The 19,995-nt window shown below is 42.1% G+C and overlaps 1 protein-coding gene across 1 annotated transcript in view; it reads left to right on the forward strand.

Annotated features, from left to right (window-relative positions):
* Positions 1-19,995, forward strand: part of LOC139285399 (protocadherin-16-like) — a 73,565-nt gene that overhangs the window by 39,620 nt on the left and 13,950 nt on the right. The window contains exons 2-6 of the mRNA XM_070905964.1: positions 15,894-16,082; positions 16,769-17,000; positions 17,188-17,424; positions 17,837-18,865; positions 19,778-19,965. Of these exons, the coding sequence (XP_070762065.1) occupies positions 15,894-16,082; positions 16,769-17,000; positions 17,188-17,424; positions 17,837-18,865; positions 19,778-19,965 (1,875 nt within the window). The remainder of the gene's footprint in view (positions 1-15,893; positions 16,083-16,768; positions 17,001-17,187; positions 17,425-17,836; positions 18,866-19,777; positions 19,966-19,995) is intronic.

A 19,995-nucleotide genomic window follows, 5' to 3' on the forward strand; every position in this document is an offset into this window, starting at 1 on the left:
TGAAGCATCGACTCCAACATCTAAATGACAGAGTGTGAATGCTGCAGAATTGTAGTGTAACGTATTAAAGCATTAGACGAAATGTTGTCTTTTGGCTTCACTCTCTTGTTAATAAGTGGGTTACTGCTTGTGGCTTATTTGAAGATCAGAGTTGCCCTATAATATCATACCTCAGAACATTAGAGCAGTCTTTAATTACAAAGTCAGAACAACATTTACTTGGATCATGGAAAAACACAAAAGACTCCAGGGAAAAGTTAGGTGCCAATTTATCTGTGATTTATATTACCCTTCCTTTTTCCTGTGCCATAATTCACTTGTCTGCCTCGGTTATTGATGAAGGCAGAAGAACCTCATATGCCTCCCTGACACAAGTGGCGGGTAGCTAGCTACCAGATGAAAGACAGACGAGATGGTTGCTGGGCCAAAGGTCACGGAGGGCAGCTGGACGTTTGACTGACCTGTGACCTAGTACCTCACATGTTAGCCAGAACTTTCTGCTTGATTGGATTAGATTAGCTATGCTTCTTACCCCTCTCTGTGTAAATCACACACACACACACACAGATGCATGAACTCTCAAAAACATGATCATGTATTAGTATGTGTATAGGTGGGTTGGGATAAACACTTGAGACCTCAAGACCTTTCAAGACTGGAAAATCAGTCAGTTCTAGTCTCAAGCCTTTTCTGTAGGTACAAAACATATTTCTGTTGGACATGACAAAGAAACAACATAGACCACCTAGCCAGCTACTTTAGTATGGTTCTGAAGACACAGAAAATAGAAGAAATTAGTCGATGAACTGTCATTCAATTCACGTTTTTAGGACATTTTCACTATTGGTGGTTTATACAGTGTGATTTTATCATTTTCATCCATTCATTGTCTATACTGTCCACTTCAGGGTCACCGAGCCTGTAGCCTATCCCAGCATGCATTGGGCAGAGGGCAAGAAAACACCCAGGACAACTTTCCTATTTATCTCAAGGCATGTCACACTGAGCTGATTAAGGTCTTGGCTCTGACAAGCAGAGAAATATATATTTTTTCTTTTTATTCAGTGCCTTAAAGCGAAGAGATCCAGTCTTGTGTTCTTTCTTTTGTCAACAAAGGAATTCTGTTATAGTGGCATATATTTTCATTTTTAGTTGTTTGATCTGGTCGAGTGGTGGATATCTCATTTTGGAGAAAACCAGATAAATCCCTTATCAGAGTTTATATTGGCATAGTACAGTAATAGAAGGCAAAACAAATCCTCCTATCTGTCTTCCCTGCAGTTTATTGAAAATATCCCCATTCATTTGGGGAATTCCAATGGGACACAGTCAGTTTTTGTAGTCAGGGGTCATTCTACCAAGGCCCCTGGCTCTTGATCTGCCACCCAACTTTACCTGCCCTGGCGAGCCTTACTGCTCCCCATGGGTACAGACCAGGCTGCTATTGTAGGCCTTACTTGAAGAATGGGCCCAGCTTTCTCTTTTTAGGTGAGGGGACTCTCACCTTCAAGCCAATTCAACCATGTGATCTTTAAGTTTTTCCCAATTTGGCCCCTAACCCTGGACCAATTTCCTTTGGGAGGCCCTACCAGGAGCTATTGGCCGCAACAAAACAGCAATTGATGGAGGGATCTGGCCAGAGCCAAATATGGTGAAAGGGATGCAATATCCTTTATGTAAATGTTTTTTGTGTTTTATATATTCAAGCCATAACAAAAAAGCACAATCTAATGACACTGACAGGGCTTTTCCATCAAGATCAAGCAGAGGTCCCAGTTTAATGAAAAGTAGTGATCATATTACAGAGAAAGTGAATAGCTGCATGTCTTTCAAGAAACAATATCCTGGTTACTCAGGATATTTCAGTTTTGACATTGGGTAGATAGAAGTTTTCACCAAAAATTGTTGATACCACTAATGGTAGATGGTAAAATACTATGTGTTTCTGTGATTTGGGTAAACTGACCCTTTAATATTGTGCTCTAGCATTTCTTAAAACTAACAACACATACAAATATACATTTAAACCTCTGATTTGTTAATACTATCAGAGTGGAAAGCTAGTAGAACTTCGTCACTGAGCCTCTCTCCAGATGCACACAGAAGGCATTCTCTTGCACAGCTGGCCAAGCAATTAATACTGAAGCATATATCCAGACACTTGATAACAGCCCCATCCTAAGTCTTATTGCTCAGCAAAAAGCAGGAAATGTAATCACTGAACAGAGTCAGGCTTGTGGATAAGTGCTCTTGGGTAATGTGTGAGGTAGATTTGAGGTGTGTATGAGTATACCATGGGGATCATTGGGGAAGTCCTGGCCAGAGCTAAGCTTTTGTGCAACCCAAAGAGGTTTTTATCTTTAGTTGAAATATGTTTGATTCAGACTTGTGTGTTCCTCTTAGGAGCTTGCATGAATGTAATCTTGCGGAGGACATGTTTACCGTGGAAGTCCCTTTTCCTCTGAGAAACAACCATAGCGCTCACTGACTACCTTATGTATACTCAGAAGGGATTGTTTGAAATGAATCACATGAAGGAGGGGACTGGACATGTATACAAGATAAAATATAATTACCCTATCACCTAAATATTTTGCTGAGAACTAAATAAATATCCTAGCGAGGAAATGAAACCCACCTATTGCTTTGGACACTCAAAAGAATTTGGGTGAAAAAAATAACTGCTCATCAAGCAGAGCGAACATCTCGGATGGTAAACATAAACATCACATAGTGACCATATTGATAATGTCAAATAGGAAACTGGCACTTACATAACAGAAAGTGTTCTAGTTTAGGAGGTGACGTAGTTTTACATGTGGAAATGTGGAAAATCTCATTATCACATTTTCCAGTTTGAAAACAAGATAAAAGGTGTAACGATGACAGAGTGCCAGTATCTCTATCATCTCCATGTGACAGAGCCAGAGTTTTATGTGAAGAACAGCTGTTGTTTGTTGTTGGAAGGGAACTGTTTGGAAAGTTACAGTACATGTTGCGTGTGTGTCTGTGTGCACTCATCTGTCTGTCTGTACATGATTCTCTGTCCTCTCAGGATGAATCTCTGTTGACTCACAATTATGCGACTCGGTGAAACAAAAGAAAGAGATCCAAACAGACACTCAGCTCTCAGGACCGTTTCCAATACCAGAGCGTGTTGTCTTTATGTGTCCAACCCACGTCTGAACCAGGGATGACTTCCTTCAGGACTGGGCTTACAGTTAAACAGACTTTACTGGAGAAACCGTGTGCATGCCAGAACCCTGCCTGGGCAGTCTTCATTTGTTTGCAGTGTTTATCAGTCAGTGACAGGGAGTGTTTATGTTTATGGTTCCAGTAGGCCTTCATGACCCCGATGCCCTGACTCACCCCCCACCTCCCTCTCCTCTTCCTCGCCTTGCAGAGAGCATCATTAGAGAGTGATTCAGTTGTCTTTCCTCAGAAGTGATGACAGTACTACAAGAGTAGTGCAGTAAAGCTGTGGCTGTTGGGGGTGGGTTGTAACCACCTCCTTCTAATCAGTAGGCTTATAGTAATATGCTTGAATGTTTACATGGATGATGAAAAGAAAAGAAAACTCTTTAGGAAAGGCAAGATCTATCTTGAAATTTAAAAATATGCTCACATCAGACATGTTAAGTGCAAATGAAGACTGTTACTTGGTTGATGTAGACAGCTGCGTTGATTAAATTCACATCGTATCTGATCCGTCAGACAGATGTGAGACAGAAGACTGAAAAATGCTGATGAAATGTGTTCTGTAGACTGTGTAAGAACTGTCTGCTGAAGACATACACTGTTTTGGTTAACTTTTTCTCATTTGAAATTTAGTGACCTATTTGTATGTCAAGGACATACAACTTTTTTTATTGGCTTTGGACTTTAGGACAGTCAACTGAAATGATAAACAACCTGAGTTGGGATGTCAATAAAGCAACTGAACAGTAACTTCTTTAAACACGCTGGTAACCCTTTAACTGTGTAAATAAAGCCTTTATTGAACTGAAAAACAAGATCAAGCCTTCAACAGGGTTACATTGGAGCTTTAAGTCTCCTAGGAGAATGGCTGATAGGTTGACTGATTTCTTCACCAAATGAACATTGAATGAAATGCTGGCCACATAGCAGCAAAATTATGGTCAAGTTAAATTGTCTCCAAGCCACACCATGGCAGGAAAGTCTGTCAACTTCATCATTATGGAGAGCAGCCACTGCCCGGGGTGAGAAAACTGAGTAATGATGTGAACTGTCACATAGTGGAGCCATGGTCTAATGCATTTAGGTAACATGTAAGCACTGGGCTGGTGATCTATTGATTTATTTACATTTTACATCACTGAAGTAAGTGGCTCTGTCAAGCTATTTCGAGTACCAACCTTAAATACACCAGCTCTTCTGTGTAATACTATCACTGAAACCATGGAAGACATAGTGTGCTGAATCTAAAATGCAAAAACAAAAAAAGCAATTTAGAAACCTTTATTGTGTAAAAACCCTCATGCTTGGTTTGTGGCAAATATAGAATATGTTCCCGTTAAGAGTTTATTTGTGTGATTCTCCTGTGAGACTGGACAGGTCTAGACACTCAACATAAGCAACTTCACACAGTGACACAATACTGAAAAAAATGTCTCTGCTTTCCAAACTGCCTGTTTTAATTACTGTTTTCCAGCAAGCTGAAATGAAATTATGATGGCAGTACGACTGTCAATAAACATGTCCTTCATACTGGGTGACTTTTAAATCTCTACTATAATATCATCCACCTAGAAATGTCAGTGTTTCCTGGAAGCTGCCTCTTGTGTAAAGCTTTTCCCATTTGCTATACCCTCAGAAAGATGAAGGCAGTTGAGAGATGAAGTTTTGGTATTTCAAAACTTTTTGGGCCCTACTGGTGCTGTGTAGTAAGAGCTGCAGAGCTTTGGAAGACTTGAGTCCCTGCCACACCACAGATCTGGCTCCCCCTGCTGCACTGGGAAACTCGATCAATGCATCCCAGTCTTACTCTAACTGCTGACCTCAGCGGTGCCTCAGGAACAATACTGTAAATGCACACAAAGTGAATACTGCTTGTATATTTGTGTCGACATGTCTGTATCAATGTCCATATGTGTCGCATAGGCAGCATCTGTATGTGATTCTGTGTGTAGAGGAGAGTTCTTCGTGCAAATTTAAATCCTCCTTGAAAGAACATTAAAGCAGAAGAGAAAGATTTGCTTTATGATCAGCCAAACGAACACACAGACAAGACAATTTAAGTCTGATGTCTCCAGTGTGTTATTAATTATTTGCAATTTTATACGCTGCTTTCAGTTGACCACCGAATGATAGAATTAGCATGTGGTTTCATGGTACTTGCTTTGAATGTCTCTACAGGAGAATATGAATTCATGTCAAAGATGAAGAGTTCACTGTCTCCCGGAGGGTTTAGGCAAATGAGACTCCACTGGTTCTCTATTGATGAATGCAGTGTTCCTTGGTGCCAGTTGTGATCACAAATTTACTGAAAGACAGCTTGATCACAGCCATGTAGCAGCCTGTACTGTAGACTTGGCTCACACAGGCTCCAGCGTTGAATAGTCTCATCAAACAGGCTTGTGGATCTCTGGGAACCAGGGTACAATCTGGCTCTGCAACCGCATCTGCGCTGTGTTTGTGCATGCCATGCTCAGTGGGCATTCTCCCACCCACTGCAGGCAGCTGTAGCACTAGCCTAGCCCACATCAGTGCTCCTGCACCCACACACGCTGTGCATGGTTCATATTAGCTCCCCTCCCACCTATCCAGACCCCGGGATCCACCTCCTGGCCTGCCTCAGCAGACCAGAGCTCAGCACACCCATTGGATGGCTGTGAAAGGGATGACTGGCTGAAACGTAGCCAAGCTAGAGCCTGACAGGCCCGGCTCCATGGGTATCTGATGTGAGGTCACCTCCCCAGGAAGATGTCTTGTAAGAGTGGATCGACTCAGCAAGCTCCTAGCATCAGTTCACCGCCCACACTGGACCTTGAGCAGGTCTCAGAGGCTTTTAACTGGCTTTACTTTTGTGGTGATTTGGGTTTATTGGAGGTTACTTCAGGGGTGTGCTGTGACTCTCAGCTGTGTGCGCTGATGTAGAATCATGTGAGAGTCAATCATCCTGTCATGACATGTCAGATTTGAAAATGCTCCATTTATACTGCAGTTTAGAGCATTTGCATACATTATTGTGACATAAATTTACATTTTACTAGCATTATGCCCCTTGAAATTAAAAGTCAAGTGTGTTTATGTTCCAATTCACCTAGGCTTTTACTCTTTGCAATGTGGGTGATAAAATATCTACAAGGCAGCTAATGGAAAACAATTTATATCCATTAAAAATATTACTGAGGTAAAAGGCAGGTTCCTTCTACCCACTTGTTTATTTTAAACCCTCTAACCTCCATATCTTGTTATGAGATTGTCATTCAAAATGATTATTCTTCAATGCAAATAACTCAAACTAGCAATTTTCTCTTTGTTTTCTGTCCGTAGTGGTCCGCATGCATAAGAAAATAGTGGCAGGTTTGTTTCTCCAATTTGACCTTTGGAAAATAAACAGGCTAAAATCTTTTAAGCAGGAGTCTGAACTGCCCCTGTCATTCCAGGTGGCCAAGGGTTAACGCCACACACACCAGTACGCTTATGCTTCCAGTGGAGTTTTTGTCATATTTATTTTTGTAGCCAAAGTGAAACATTCATTGAGAATGATCCCTGATATTGTGCATGAAGAGTTTGTCAGCGGTGGCAAATGCTGCACATTATGGTGAAGTCCTCCCCAGCTGTGAGCCGACCACAAGGTCAGCAACATGTCTGGCATGCAGGCCTTATCCAGGACCCCCCGCTAACCTTTCCACCCATGTGCTTTTCAAAATTAAATTAATTTTTTTATTTTATAATTTTATTTTATTTCGTCCTTCTATAAGAGCTACAAATCAAATTCTCCCATTTTACCTCTTTTGGATCATGGCTCATATCAAACATTGCCTGAGTTAGTGCACACCAGAGGGCTTTTTAAGTTGTTTTCAGGGTGTTGAAGTGACATTCCTTCTTGATGATCTAGGACCTGCTTGTAGACACAGTAGTACTATACACAGAATCCTTTATAGAGAAGCTACATACATGTATCTAATCTACTTCCTTGCCCTCATAGGCCTTTAACATCATTATTGCAGTAATTAGTGCTTAATTAACCTGCACAGATCCTTCGAAAGCTGAAAAAAGTATTGTATGTTTGGTCTTGAATGCAGCTCCCACTCCATTCGGCTCTATTACCTCTACCTCTTTTCTTTAGCTGCACAATATCTCTCCCCTCTGCTTACTTTGCCTTTTCTGGAACCCTTTTTTCCTTAAATGGTTTGATGCTTAATCACTTCCAGATGCACGGTCTAGATGAAAGACAGACGCTTCAGTTTTAGAAGAAAGTCTAAGTCTAAAGTTCAGGCCACCTAACTTCCAACAACTGAAGTTTGTCACAACCCTTAAATTCCAAACTACAAAGAGTCCTGCATATATTATGAAGGCATTCAGAGACATAAATAAGTGTGTGGTGTTTTGGAACCCTGACAGGTATAGAAACACCTTGAGGCAAGTCTGAACTCTACTTAAAATGAAGAGTTGTTTTTTGTTTTGTTCTGAAGACTCTACATTTCTTGATTCTGTCAGAACCACTGACAGGATGCTTGTTTACAGGAGGTTCATTAGGGCAAATATATGATAATAAATGCCAAGCTACGACTTGATTAGGGATTGAGTTTTGAAACACTGCTCAGTCTTGTGTTGGAAACTTTAACCGTAGTGCCACTTAATGAGTGGAATTCTTGATTATTAGTCAACAGATGTGCATTTGTTCCAGAGAAGTAGCATTAGCTGTAAGTGTTTCTCTTTTTTGTCCGACAATAAATTATTTTTACAGGCATTGGATTTCAGGTAATAACAATAGGGCTGTACCAGCAATCATGGAGAAACAGCACACAGGTCTCCAAGCACTATACTGTGAATCCTGCTATAATTTCATGGCATGTGTAATCTTAAAAGAAGAGAACAGCAATTCTCCAAAGTGAACAAATTAATCAAGTTTGGTGAGTGAGAACAAAAAATGTATTGAACCGATTTATTGAACAAGCCTTGTTTTTTTGGAAGTGGACAAAATCGTCTTTGGTAACATAAAGAAATGCTGAAGCCAGATGGTTGATGTTCTTGAATTGCATGTTATATCACATTTAATTCATCAACACACTGACCTTCTACCCGCTTCACACACATAAACTCTGTCACAATGTTTTGACTCACGTTTTTCCCAGCAGTGTAGTAGTTATGGTGAGTGATGTGTGAGAGGAAAGGAAAGAGACAGAAACCTTATCCTGTCCCGTGTCTGCTCTCTAGGACTGAGTGTCATTATATCCCTGTCTGCTATATTACCTCCCCTCTGTTCCTCTGCCAGATATGTGGGCCTTACACCATACTAACCTGCTGCCCTTAACCCAGGTCCGGTGCAGTGCACTACATAGAGAAAGATGAAAAGCTGCAGTTCATGGAACCATTGTTGATTTAGAAATCAATACTTCTTTGTCTCCTCGGGTCAGAAAGTAGTTTATTTTATGCCCAAAAAAAGCTGAGACAATCCCATTCTAAGAAACTGGGACAGTAGGACCTGCTGGGGCCATACGCTTGGCAAAATGTTGCCTTCCTGCCACAGATTAGTAAAAAAAAAAGTTGCTCAGTCTTTCCAAAGGCTGCCAAAAGTTACTTAGACTGTACAACTTAATCATGTCAAGAACATATAATTCTGGAAAATTTACTGCAAAATATTATCTGTTGTCATGTTTATCCTTCAGCACATGTGTAATGGATTTTATTAGTATTCATCTACAGTTCTAGTCTGGGTGAATCATTAGCCCTGCAAGGACAGTTGGAACTCATTTCCATAGTGAAAGGACAGTTCTGGATGATATGATTTGGCAACTGGCACATAACTGTATATTTTTGGAGAAATCAGTGTGATTAAGATGGTTACTGACCTTGACAGTTATATGGTGTTTCACAGGGATACCCTAATACAGCAGATGTATTTTAATGGACATCTGGACAGAGAAAGTACTTGACAAATCTGGAATAGATTGTTCTTGTGAAGTCATGCAGGGATACTGAAGGAGGTTTTGTGAATTTGAATTGCTAATAATGAATATAACTCTTCATAGCTGTTTGTTCTATAATTATAAACACTATATTGCTGTGCCAATGCCAGTGTAATGTTGCTGAGGCTTTTACAACAGAAATTATGCAAAGAATAATTGAAAGCTGATGTCAAATTTTCATTCAAATGAGTCGCGCTTGACTTGCTGTATTTGAGTGTTTCCTGTGAATAGAATTTATTTGGCGGGCCACACAGAAAGATTTGCTCCCAATCAAAAAGATTTATTTCCCAAAAGCTGTGTGGTTGTAGCATGGTGGTGTTGTTGTATTAGTCCATCCATCCCCCCAACACCTGGAGTTCACATGACCCTTGTGGGTCACATGATAAGTTGTTTCGGAAACTGTTGGCTTTTGATGACCCCCTGACCTTTCCTGCAGCATCACCATCAAGCCAATATTTCCATTTGTAGGCAAGAAATATCAAAATCTGTCACACTGATTGCCAAACAATAGACTTTTTAATCAACTCTAGTGCCACAAATATTTCATTTAACCCCAAACATTCTCTCAGAGCCTCAACTTCATGGCAAAATTTCATTTCCAAAGTCAAACTCACTTTGCAATGCAAGCAGCCCCTTCTCCTTAACACAGGCAACACTATGCCTATTCATTTTTAATAAGTGGTTGTTTTTAACTTTACACTTTAATGTACTAATATTACTAGAAGTTGGAGGAATACACAGGATAGCACACCACCTTCCAAAAACAAAATCTCAAGACCTTTTTTCAGACATCAGAATCAGAATCAGAAATACTTTATTGATCCCCGGGGGGAAATTGTACTTATTGTACTTATTTATGTCATGTTCACCTCACAGCTAGTGATGTTCCATTGACAGCACAGTGTAGCGTAGCATAACATAGTCTTCCAGCCAGGTAATAGTGCCTTAGGGGGTCCTCTGTATCTGCTCTGGCTTTCCCATACTGTGTAGACCTGCTCTGTATACATGTGTAGACGAGCTGAGGAACACAGCAAGGCAGCTGGAATGATTCTTGAACATCCATTCTGTTTCAGCTGGGACGGTTTTTGAAATTTCATTACTTTTATCACACTTAGACAAAGCAGCCAGACATCACAGGCCACAGTTTGGCTGTACTTAATGTCACCATTTCGTAGACCTTACACATGTCTTAAACTATGCAGTGAAGATTTCAGCTTTTTGTCTCCTGAATAACCACCAAAATCTTTTACATATGGTTGGTTGGAATCCAGACAATACTGTCAGACAATACTTTGTGCGGCAAATGTTTGGAGTTTTGATATATTTGTCAACAGTGTGTGGGCTTCTTCCTTCCACCGGGCCGGTGTGGTCTCTGTCTGGCTCTTTAGTGTGGTGGTGGACATGTCACAAAGTCTCTGACCTGCCTATCTGCTACTTTAGCAAGTAGTGAAAGAGGCCTTTAGTAGGTCTCCGCCTCGCTCTCCTCATCTCTGTTCTCCTCAGAAGTCATGCCAGGACAATAGAGGGAGAGGAGTGTGCGCGGCTTCACACCAGCTGTGAAAGCTCAAAGCAACTCTCAGTCCAGATTTCTGCAACACGCCCACTTGTTTGATTTCTTTGAGCCTACGCTTTCCTCTTTGCCTTTACTGTCTTTTAATGATCTCCATGTCACTCCATCATTAGATCACATGCTACATCTAATTGCTCGTGTGGGAGTCCTGCTATTACAGGCTCAATTGGTTATGTCATTAAAATTATGATTTGGATTATTTGACATTATTGGATTCATTTCTGGAGTTTCCATTTTTGGAGAAAAGGCACGTGACTGGGTTTGACATTGTAAATCTCTGATCAGATTGACATAAATTGTGGCATTGTTGGAGATTAAGCTCCCATCATAAAGATGGCAGCTAAAATCTCAGCTCCCTTACCTTTTGTAAGTCTCTACAGTAAGGACCTCTTTATTCTAGATCCCTAGGGATGGAAACTTGTTCCTGTTCACCATCCACACTGATGTCTGTAACTTTAGCACTTCTTTAAAGGTGCCATATGGAGTTTTCAGAAAGGCGTTGTTTTTAATGACACAGGTGGCCGCTAAGTGAACGGCAGTCAGCATCCTGTTGCTCGTGCCTGCAGTCTGTATGGACGAGCGAGTCAAAACAGTGAAGTGACATACACCAGACTGATTTACAGTCTTATTTAGAATAACGTTACTATCTGTAATATTCCTATATTTTATTTGGACCATTGGCTCTGTGATACAAACTAGCTTACCGTTTGCAAGTCACTTCTTCAGCTAACGTTACGAAGCAACCAATGTCAGATCCATGCCATATAGCTAAGTTACAGCTAGCTGGCTAAACCTAACGTTACTTTAGCTCAGGTTACAGTTAGCGAGTTGTCCACTCCTGCCTTGCATTGCTCTTTGCTAGTAGAAGGGGTGGGGTGGGTGCCGGTCTTTTGGTGACGGTAGTGGACTGAGCTGAACATGGAGCTGAAGAGAGGCTAAGCACTCGGGAGCGCGCATAACGTCACCTCCTTGGGGAAAAACCATCCCGAGTCCTTTACATAGAATATGTAAGTATATATTATAGGCAACTGAGAAAGTCGGGGAGGGTCTCATTTTTTATGTGACGTTACACTCCGTTCACACATTGGCAATAAAAAGCATTGTAAATACAAGTAAATTGTTGCATATTGTTACAGATGGTACCTTTAAACCCATCTCAGTTGCATGGCCAACTGGCCAATGTGTCACATATGCTAAGTGACAGCACTCACAAGATAAAAGCAGGCTCAGTCATACATTTGAGCTTAAGAGATTTACAAATGTCATCCTGTATTTTCTGAACATTCCTTTACGCCACAAAGTTGCAGAGTTTAATTTGGGCCATTGTCACAGTAGCCACTGCTGCATACTAATCTGTGCTTGGTTTGTTTGCAAAGAGTTCTTGGTGAATACAAAGAAGATTTTGATATAATCAGAGTGCAGAATGAACTTGGCCTCGCTCTTTTGCTCCACAGGCATCACGAGACTGTGATGAGCGATGACTTTAACCCCAGTGTTTGTGCGTTTGTGTCTTTGCTTATGCATCTAAGGTACACTGAAAGGGCGTGTGCATGCAGAGTTTGATTGATGTGTGTGATAATTTCCCAGTTGGCAAACATTTACATGCACGCTCCGTCATTTGTGGCCTATTTGGATTGGCAGAGGTGCGGTCCTGATTGGCTGGTTTCACTGAGGACTACGTGAGACAGATTTGTTTGACTGGGCACTCGAAAATACGGGGATCATGATTAAAAACTACATCGCCTTAATTTCACCCCTTGTTGGCCTCAATGGTTTCGGCTCTACATCATTCATTTACTAACAGGTTATGCGCTAGTTCTTTCCACAGTGGAGCTTTTTTGCATGGCTGCACAATGAAGATAGGTAGAGAAGCAGTAGCTTGGGCAAATAAGGTCATGCTGACATATATATGTTTGCATTATCCACAAAAAAATGTAAGAACAAGAACTAGAAAGCCGCAGTGGTCAATCATTTACTTGTATGAGAATTCTAATTGGCCTTTTGGGAAGTTCAACTCTAAAAATAGAAACCACCCAAATCCTGGGCTCGTTCTTTTCCAGGCCTGGCTCTCTGTCAGACCACAGAGTGAGGACATCAGATGAGCCAGAACACTTTGGAGCATCCAAAAGCCTCAGGATCATTATTCCATTTGAACATATTATACATAAACATACAATGGCATGTTCTCTCCTGTGAATCCTGTTCTCTTGATTGGACAGTCAGTCAGAAAGTCTCCTCTGGAAAGCTCCAGGAATCTTATGGGAGAACCACAAAGTGCCCCAGTTATCTTTGGATTCCCCCAGCTTGTTTTACTAAGGAGTCGGCCAAACGTTGCCTTTCCCCTGCTGATAAGACAGCTCCCATCATGCCTCACTCACACACACAGAGTGTACGGAGAAAACTGCTGGCTGCTGATGATGATCTAAGATTACTCCTGCTTTTGAAGTTTTAATCCAATAGCAATAGAGAGTTTGCGTAATACCTATATATTGCAGTGGAAAGAGTAAAAAGTCAGTGGGAAACAGAGAGAGAGGCCCCTTGTATCCATGTCAAGATGGATACTACAAAGTGGTGAGTGGTATTTTTCTCTCCCCTGCAGGGCAGAGAATTCCAACTTATGACTGGCACGCCATAAATGACTTTCTTGGTTATAAATATTTCCTTTTTCTCATATTTTACAGTGTGTCCATGTAGAGGAGGTGGTAACTGCCATGTACTCACTGCATGTGTGTGCGTATGTAGACTTTGTTAATATAAAGATTGAAGGTAAAACAGAACATTTAAAAGGGAAAAAACAAGTGTACAAATGAATGATGGATGACTTCTTGTTGTGACATTGTTGCTGAACTGCAGCATTACGCAACATCCCAAACAAGCTTCGATTTTTATTTAAGACTTTGTGCAAATCTTATTTCATCTGTTGAGATTTACACTTACTGTGTTATCGATTTATTCTAATCTCTGATGCCAGAGGCCACATTTTGTTGAGGTTTGGCTAATTGTCCTCTCATTTTTCATTTGCATATGGCCTCATATGTCATTTCATGTGGGTGGCTGGCAAATTATAATCCCCTGGACAGACAATTCTCTGCGTTCCAGCAAGATGACACTGATATGCTGCTATTAACTTAGAAATGAGAGTGGAATTGAAATCGCAGTCTCTGCAGATTCCAAAAAAGACTGATTGCTTCAGGCATTCTACTTACAGTGGTTAGGATTTATGCAAATGTGATTGTGTGGTTTATTATCTTACAGTACATTCCCCAAAAAAGTCATACACTTAACTCATGGAACATATTGTTCTCAGGTTTTCAAACCACATATGACTCCAAATATCCTCACCACTTGCAGTACTTGGAGCACTGGGAGAAGTGTAATTATTAAAGCACCGGATCCTCCTCATGTAAATTAATTTCATGGTGTACACATCACTCAATCCCCTGTCTCTTCTGAATTTGTTCTTAACAGAAAAAGCTCTGTATCTCTGTAACACACACTGTACCACTGTACTTCGCTCAAATTCAAACTTTTTGAACTCACAGGGAACCCTCAGTTCAATGTGAATTGTGTGATCAGTGTGAACACACCAGTACATTTTGCTGTGTGTCATTATAGAGTCATAGAGTGAAAAGAGCTCTAACTCCCACCCCACCAAAGCAGCTTTCATTTTCTTTTTTCTCTTTTCTTTCATCTTTCATTTTTTTTTCTTTAATCTTTCAAGTTTTTGTATCATAAATATATAGTTTTCTTTTTTTTTTTTTTTTACAAGACCCAGGTATTGGTAAAATGCTCCTTCAACTTTCCCTCCAGCTGACACTCATCACACAACTGTGAAGAAAACAAGCATATAAACCTGTGGGGTTGTTATAAATAACGTGTCCCCCTGCAAAATGATAAAATATTACAGTAAGCTGCAGCCTCCACGCGTTAAAAGATGGAGTAGTTTTCTTGTGTTGCTCTCGATTTCCCCTTTCCTCATGTGGTTTATTATTCTTCTCTTTGGCTTGCGTCCCTGCCAGCTTTACAACTCCCTCACTCCTACACTCACCCTCTGTCAGGAGTTACAGTCAAGAGTGTGGGGCGTGCTCTCTGCTGAGTCCCCCGTCTGCCATCTGCTCAGGAAAGAGATGGAGCCTGAATTACCGCAGCCAAACCTTCATCACCTCGAATGAATGATTTCCATCTACTCGCACTCATACCAATGCCATCTTTAAAAAAAAAAAAAGTCTTTTGATGATAAGCATGGCTTGCCTTATTTTTCTTGGCAACGTTCCTGATGACTACTCCGTCTTACGCAGAGTAGGCTCCCTGCTGCTGAGTGTTGGAGCACCAGAGCATGAATCAAGCTCCTATTTTCTTCCAATTAGTGTTTTCCTAAAAAGATCCATTTATAAAAGATGGAAGGAAGGAGAATTCTAATCAACTTGTGAGGTTTAACCCTACTGTAATCTCTGGCAAACTGCGATCCAGAGCCAACACTTGCAAACAATTACACTGCTGGTACCTAGGGGCCCGATCTGATTGGTCTATTTGCCTTGCGCTGTCTTGGGAGATCCTGTAGTAATTGAGTCGGCTCCCTTGCTGATGGCTTGTGAGCTGCTTTTATAGCTCCAGCGGTTCCAGCCCTCTGTAGATGTGCGGCGTTATTAAAACCAGACCACAAGTGGGACATTACATTTGGGTATAATGCGCTGCACTGAAGCATACTGTGTGGTATCCCACTGTTCCGCGGCCGTCCCTGTCACTGTCCTTTGCAGACAGACGCCACTCCTGTAGCAGGCAGTTTTCCCTGCTGGCAGCCCTCCCAAAGCCTGTAGAAGTCATCCTCCTTCCCACAACCCTCCCTCATTCCCTCAGAACCCTTTCTGCCAAAGGGCCTGTTTGGCTCATGCTCTGGCTCAGATAAACAACAAAGACCGGGTCCAAAGATGCTCTCAAAAGACACCTGGTATGGTGCTCTTGTTTCAGTTTGTGGGTTGCCATCACTCTTACATCCCTCTAATAGAATTTAGATTTGATCTGCTGTGGCTTTAGAGTAATATTATTAATGAGTATGGAAACCACTGAATTTATCCAGTAAGATATTTCCCTTCCAACTTAATAAATTTTAATTTTAATGCACAATGTTGGAATGTTTAACCAATAGCATGTTTTCTTCTCTGTAGGTGACTGCGACAGATGCAGACGGCGGATCCTTTGGCTCCATTACTTACTCCCTTGGTTCTGGCATTAACAGCGCTGTTCCCTCTCAGTTCACCATTGGCAAGGAGACTGGCCAGATCTGCACTAGTATTGCACTAGACAGAGATCAAGGGCCAGCCGGCTTCGACTTTACTGTTACTGCAGTGGATGGGGTGAGCCACTGAGTTTTGAAATCATGCTTAATATGAATCCATTGAGCCACAGAGTAATCCTATAAACACAGCAGCCATGCTTTTCATACAGACAGGAGAGCAAAGACATGGCCAACTGTGCAGAAAAACTTTGATTAGAGCAGCCAAGTAAAAAATAAAAGCTTGAATGGCTCTCCATGGCAGGCTTACTCAAAAGTACATCCTGTTCACTTTATGCCAAATAATACTTAAAAAATAAAAGGTTTAAAATGAAAGAAAATTACAGCAGCCATGTTAAAGCAATCAGATCTAGAAATGCCTCAACTGTCAGGCAGTAATATTTTAACAAGTTGGACTGCCCCCTCCCTTGCTTTTACCACCTGGTCCAAATGAAAAGCCTACACTGTATTTTGTCCAAATGAAAAGCCTATGAAACAGATTGTTTGGTTGTGGCGAGCCCTCTCACCGTCCTTGGGTCATGACATATTGCTCTTTCCCGAGGGAAACTATCAATCTGTATCCCTGCACAAACCTGCTGGGACTATATTTTAGAGGCTACGCTATACATCGAAATTTTAACAGGGTTAACTGCTGGTTTTTACTTTCACCATTAAAGTGGCCTAAATCCTGCTTTCAGGTGTGTTTTTTCTGTTCATGATTTAATGTATGTGAAGTTATAACAAAAGAGCTTTTTGTTTCCTCTGCAGGGAGGACTGAGCTCAGTGGCCTATGTGAAGGTAGATCTGGTCGACATTAATGATAACAGACCCGCCTTCTACCCTGTCAGCTATGCTGTCAGTTTGAGCACGCAGAGCGCCCCTGGGACATCTGTTGTCAGAGTGACGGCCTATGACCCAGACTCAGGCGAGAATGGCAGAATTACATACAAAACAGTACTTGGAGGGGCCTCCCCTTACTTCACCCTCAACAAAGACACAGGTTGGCACAAGTACTTTTCCATTTCATGCATACTCTTTACTGTGTTTTCAAGATTTCAATTATTCAAGGAGCTGATTTGTCCTGCAATTTCATCCAGCAATTCCATCATGTTGTCTTGCATGATCAATAATGTTGTGTGATGTAAAAATAGCCTGTTTGAACCTTGTCTGTGGCTTTGTTTTTGCAGGTGTGATCTCCCTGTCTCGGTCTGTCTATGGGAAGGCCAACTCTGTCATTCCCATGGTCATCTCTGCTCAGGATGGTGGTGGTCTGGTTGCCCTAGTCAATGCCAGAGTCAACATTAGCGTGGTGGCAGGGCTGGTGGCGCCACCAGTGTTTGAACAGACTCAGTACCACTTTACTGTATCAGAGGATGTCTTGCGGGGGACAGTCGTAGGCATTGTCCAGGCCAGCAGTAAGATAGGTGGGGACCACATACGTATGCTCTGTCTTCTTTTTTGTCACTCACTTACTCACTCACTCGCTCACTCACAGACACCCACATTTGAGTCCCACAGCCCAGATTGTATAGGTCAATGTACATTCATCAGTAACACTGGATCATGTTGAAAAGACTTTCTTTTTTGCTCCCTGCACCACTTGTACAAATAGGCGTTGGGCCACTATACACACCTAACTCTGAAAAAACATCAATCAAAAATTCCATTTCACAACTTTGTTTATATATTCATTTTCTGAGATTTTAGAGCTCTATTACAGTCATGAAAATTGAAAAATTACATCTTTGGAGTATACTGTTACTTCAGTGCTTTTAGCACAGCCTTCTGGGCCGTGGTGACGTGTCTCTGGTTTTTGTCATCTGTCTCTCTTTCCAGGCACCTCTAGAGATATCTCCTACACCATCAGCTCTGGGGACCCTGCAGGCTATTTTACAGTGGATCCTGACACTGGGGCCCTAAGGACCAGTATGCCCCTGGATCACGAAGCCCAGTCAGCTCTGGATTTGGAGGTGCAGGCCCGCAGTGGCAATCCCCCTGCCTTTGGCCAGACCCGTGTCCACATTACCATCGCAGACATCAACGATAACCCGCCTGTTTTTCTGCCCTCATCCTCGGAGTCCCTGCTGCTGCCAGAGCATACAGAAATGGGCACAGTGGTGTATCGGGTCCAAGCTGAGGACAGGGACTCTGGAGTAAATGGACAACTCACCTTTGATCTGTCTTCTGCAAGTGGAATCCAGAGGACCTTCACCATAGAGCGCAGCAGTGGAGAGGTCCGATTGGTAGGGAGCCTCAACTATGAGAGTGCCCCCCGTTATGACCTCCAGGTGATTGCCAAGGATAGTGGAGTACCCCAGCTTAGCGCCACCTTCGTGCTTGTGGTCCATGTCCAGGCAGAGAATGACCAGGGACCTGTGTTCGATACACTCACCTACCGTGTGGAGCTAAAAGAAGGGACTCCGATAAACACACGCTTCCTGCAGGTCAGGGCTCTGAACAGAGAAACCCCTGGCTCAGGGCACTTCATTCCCCTGGCGTATCACCTGCGTCCAGACGGAGATGCTGCAGGGTTTGGCATTGCTGCAGACAGTGGCTGGCTGTTTGTGAAGAGTGCCCTAGACAGAGAAGTCAAGGACATGTATCTTCTCACAGTGCTGGCCAGCCAAGGTTATGGACATTTGAAGAAGACGGGCAGTGCTACAGTGCGGATATCTGTGACTGATGAGAATGATAACTCTCCCCGGCTCCCACAGGAGAGGGTCTTCATGGCTGTGAGAGAAAACCTACCTGCGGGAACAGGCTTTGGTCACGTGTCGGCCACAGACCGAGACAGTGGCCCCAACGGACGCCTCAGCTACCGCTTCCTGCATCCTGACCGCCACTTCCAGATAAACTCCCTCACAGGTTAATTGAAATATAAGATTGGTCACAATAGCAGTCATAGCTGCTCCATTGGATTGGACTGTTAAAATGCTTAGGTTTACTTCATTAGGCAGCCAAACAAAATCTGTGTATTTATGCAAAGAACTGCATATGTAAAGATGTTGAGGAGAGAGATGCTTAAAGAATAGAGCAGGCATGAATGAAAAAAGCAGTTAGCTGACTGTAGTGTCATGCTTTAATAAAGCAAGAAAAGAAAGGCTGCACTGCTGATGTTATTTGCTGAATTTTGGATTTCTTCTAGACTATGTTGAATATCTGCCTTCAGAAGATACTGGAGCATTCTTGACCCAAAAATTCAAAATGCTCCTTTTTATTAAATCTATTATATTTTTTCTGTAGATTGAGCTAAAACTAAATCTAAACTGAAATAAACGGAGAAGTCATTCCTCTCTACATGTGCTCAAACATCCTGATCATGATTCCACGAGAAACATTTTTTTATGTGTCATCGAAAAATTTAAATTATTTGTTAAAAAAACTAAATGTTTAGTCATCTGTAAAAGATGAGAGACTACAGTTGCCTCTTCCCCACTGTCATAAATTAGTCAGATGGTGGTGGCATCTTGCTGGGCTCTAATTGGCCTGCTGAGCCTGTTAGTCTGTGGGTGGAGACTCAGACTCTGATTTGTGATCAGTTTCTGGCTGAGTTATGAGTCTCTACAGCATCTGCCAACCTTCCAAAATTCCTCTATTTGTGTGTGTGAGAGAGAGTGTGTGTGCACATGTACACATACATCTGCAAGCTGTGCATGTCTATTACTTGTGTGACATTGATCAAAGCCTGCTGGATCCTAAGTCTCTCATCATTATTCCAGTGCTCTGGACTTGTGCCTCGGCATTAAATCCCTCTCATCCACCCACTTCTCTCCCCAGGTGAGATCAGTACAAGGACTACTCTGGACAGAGAGCAGCAGTCTAGTTACCAGCTGGTGGTGGTGGTTCAAGATGGAGGTTCACCCCCTCGTAGCGCCACAGGCACAGCCTTCATCACTGTTCTGGATGACAACGACAATGACCCCGCTTTCACTCACAGCCAGTCGGGCAAAAACCTCATCATACAGGTGAGGCCACAAGACCAGAAACACAGACAA

This window comes from Enoplosus armatus, chromosome 5, assembly GCF_043641665.1.
Source record: "Enoplosus armatus isolate fEnoArm2 chromosome 5, fEnoArm2.hap1, whole genome shotgun sequence".
Taxonomy (NCBI): domain Eukaryota; kingdom Metazoa; phylum Chordata; class Actinopteri; order Centrarchiformes; family Enoplosidae; genus Enoplosus; species Enoplosus armatus.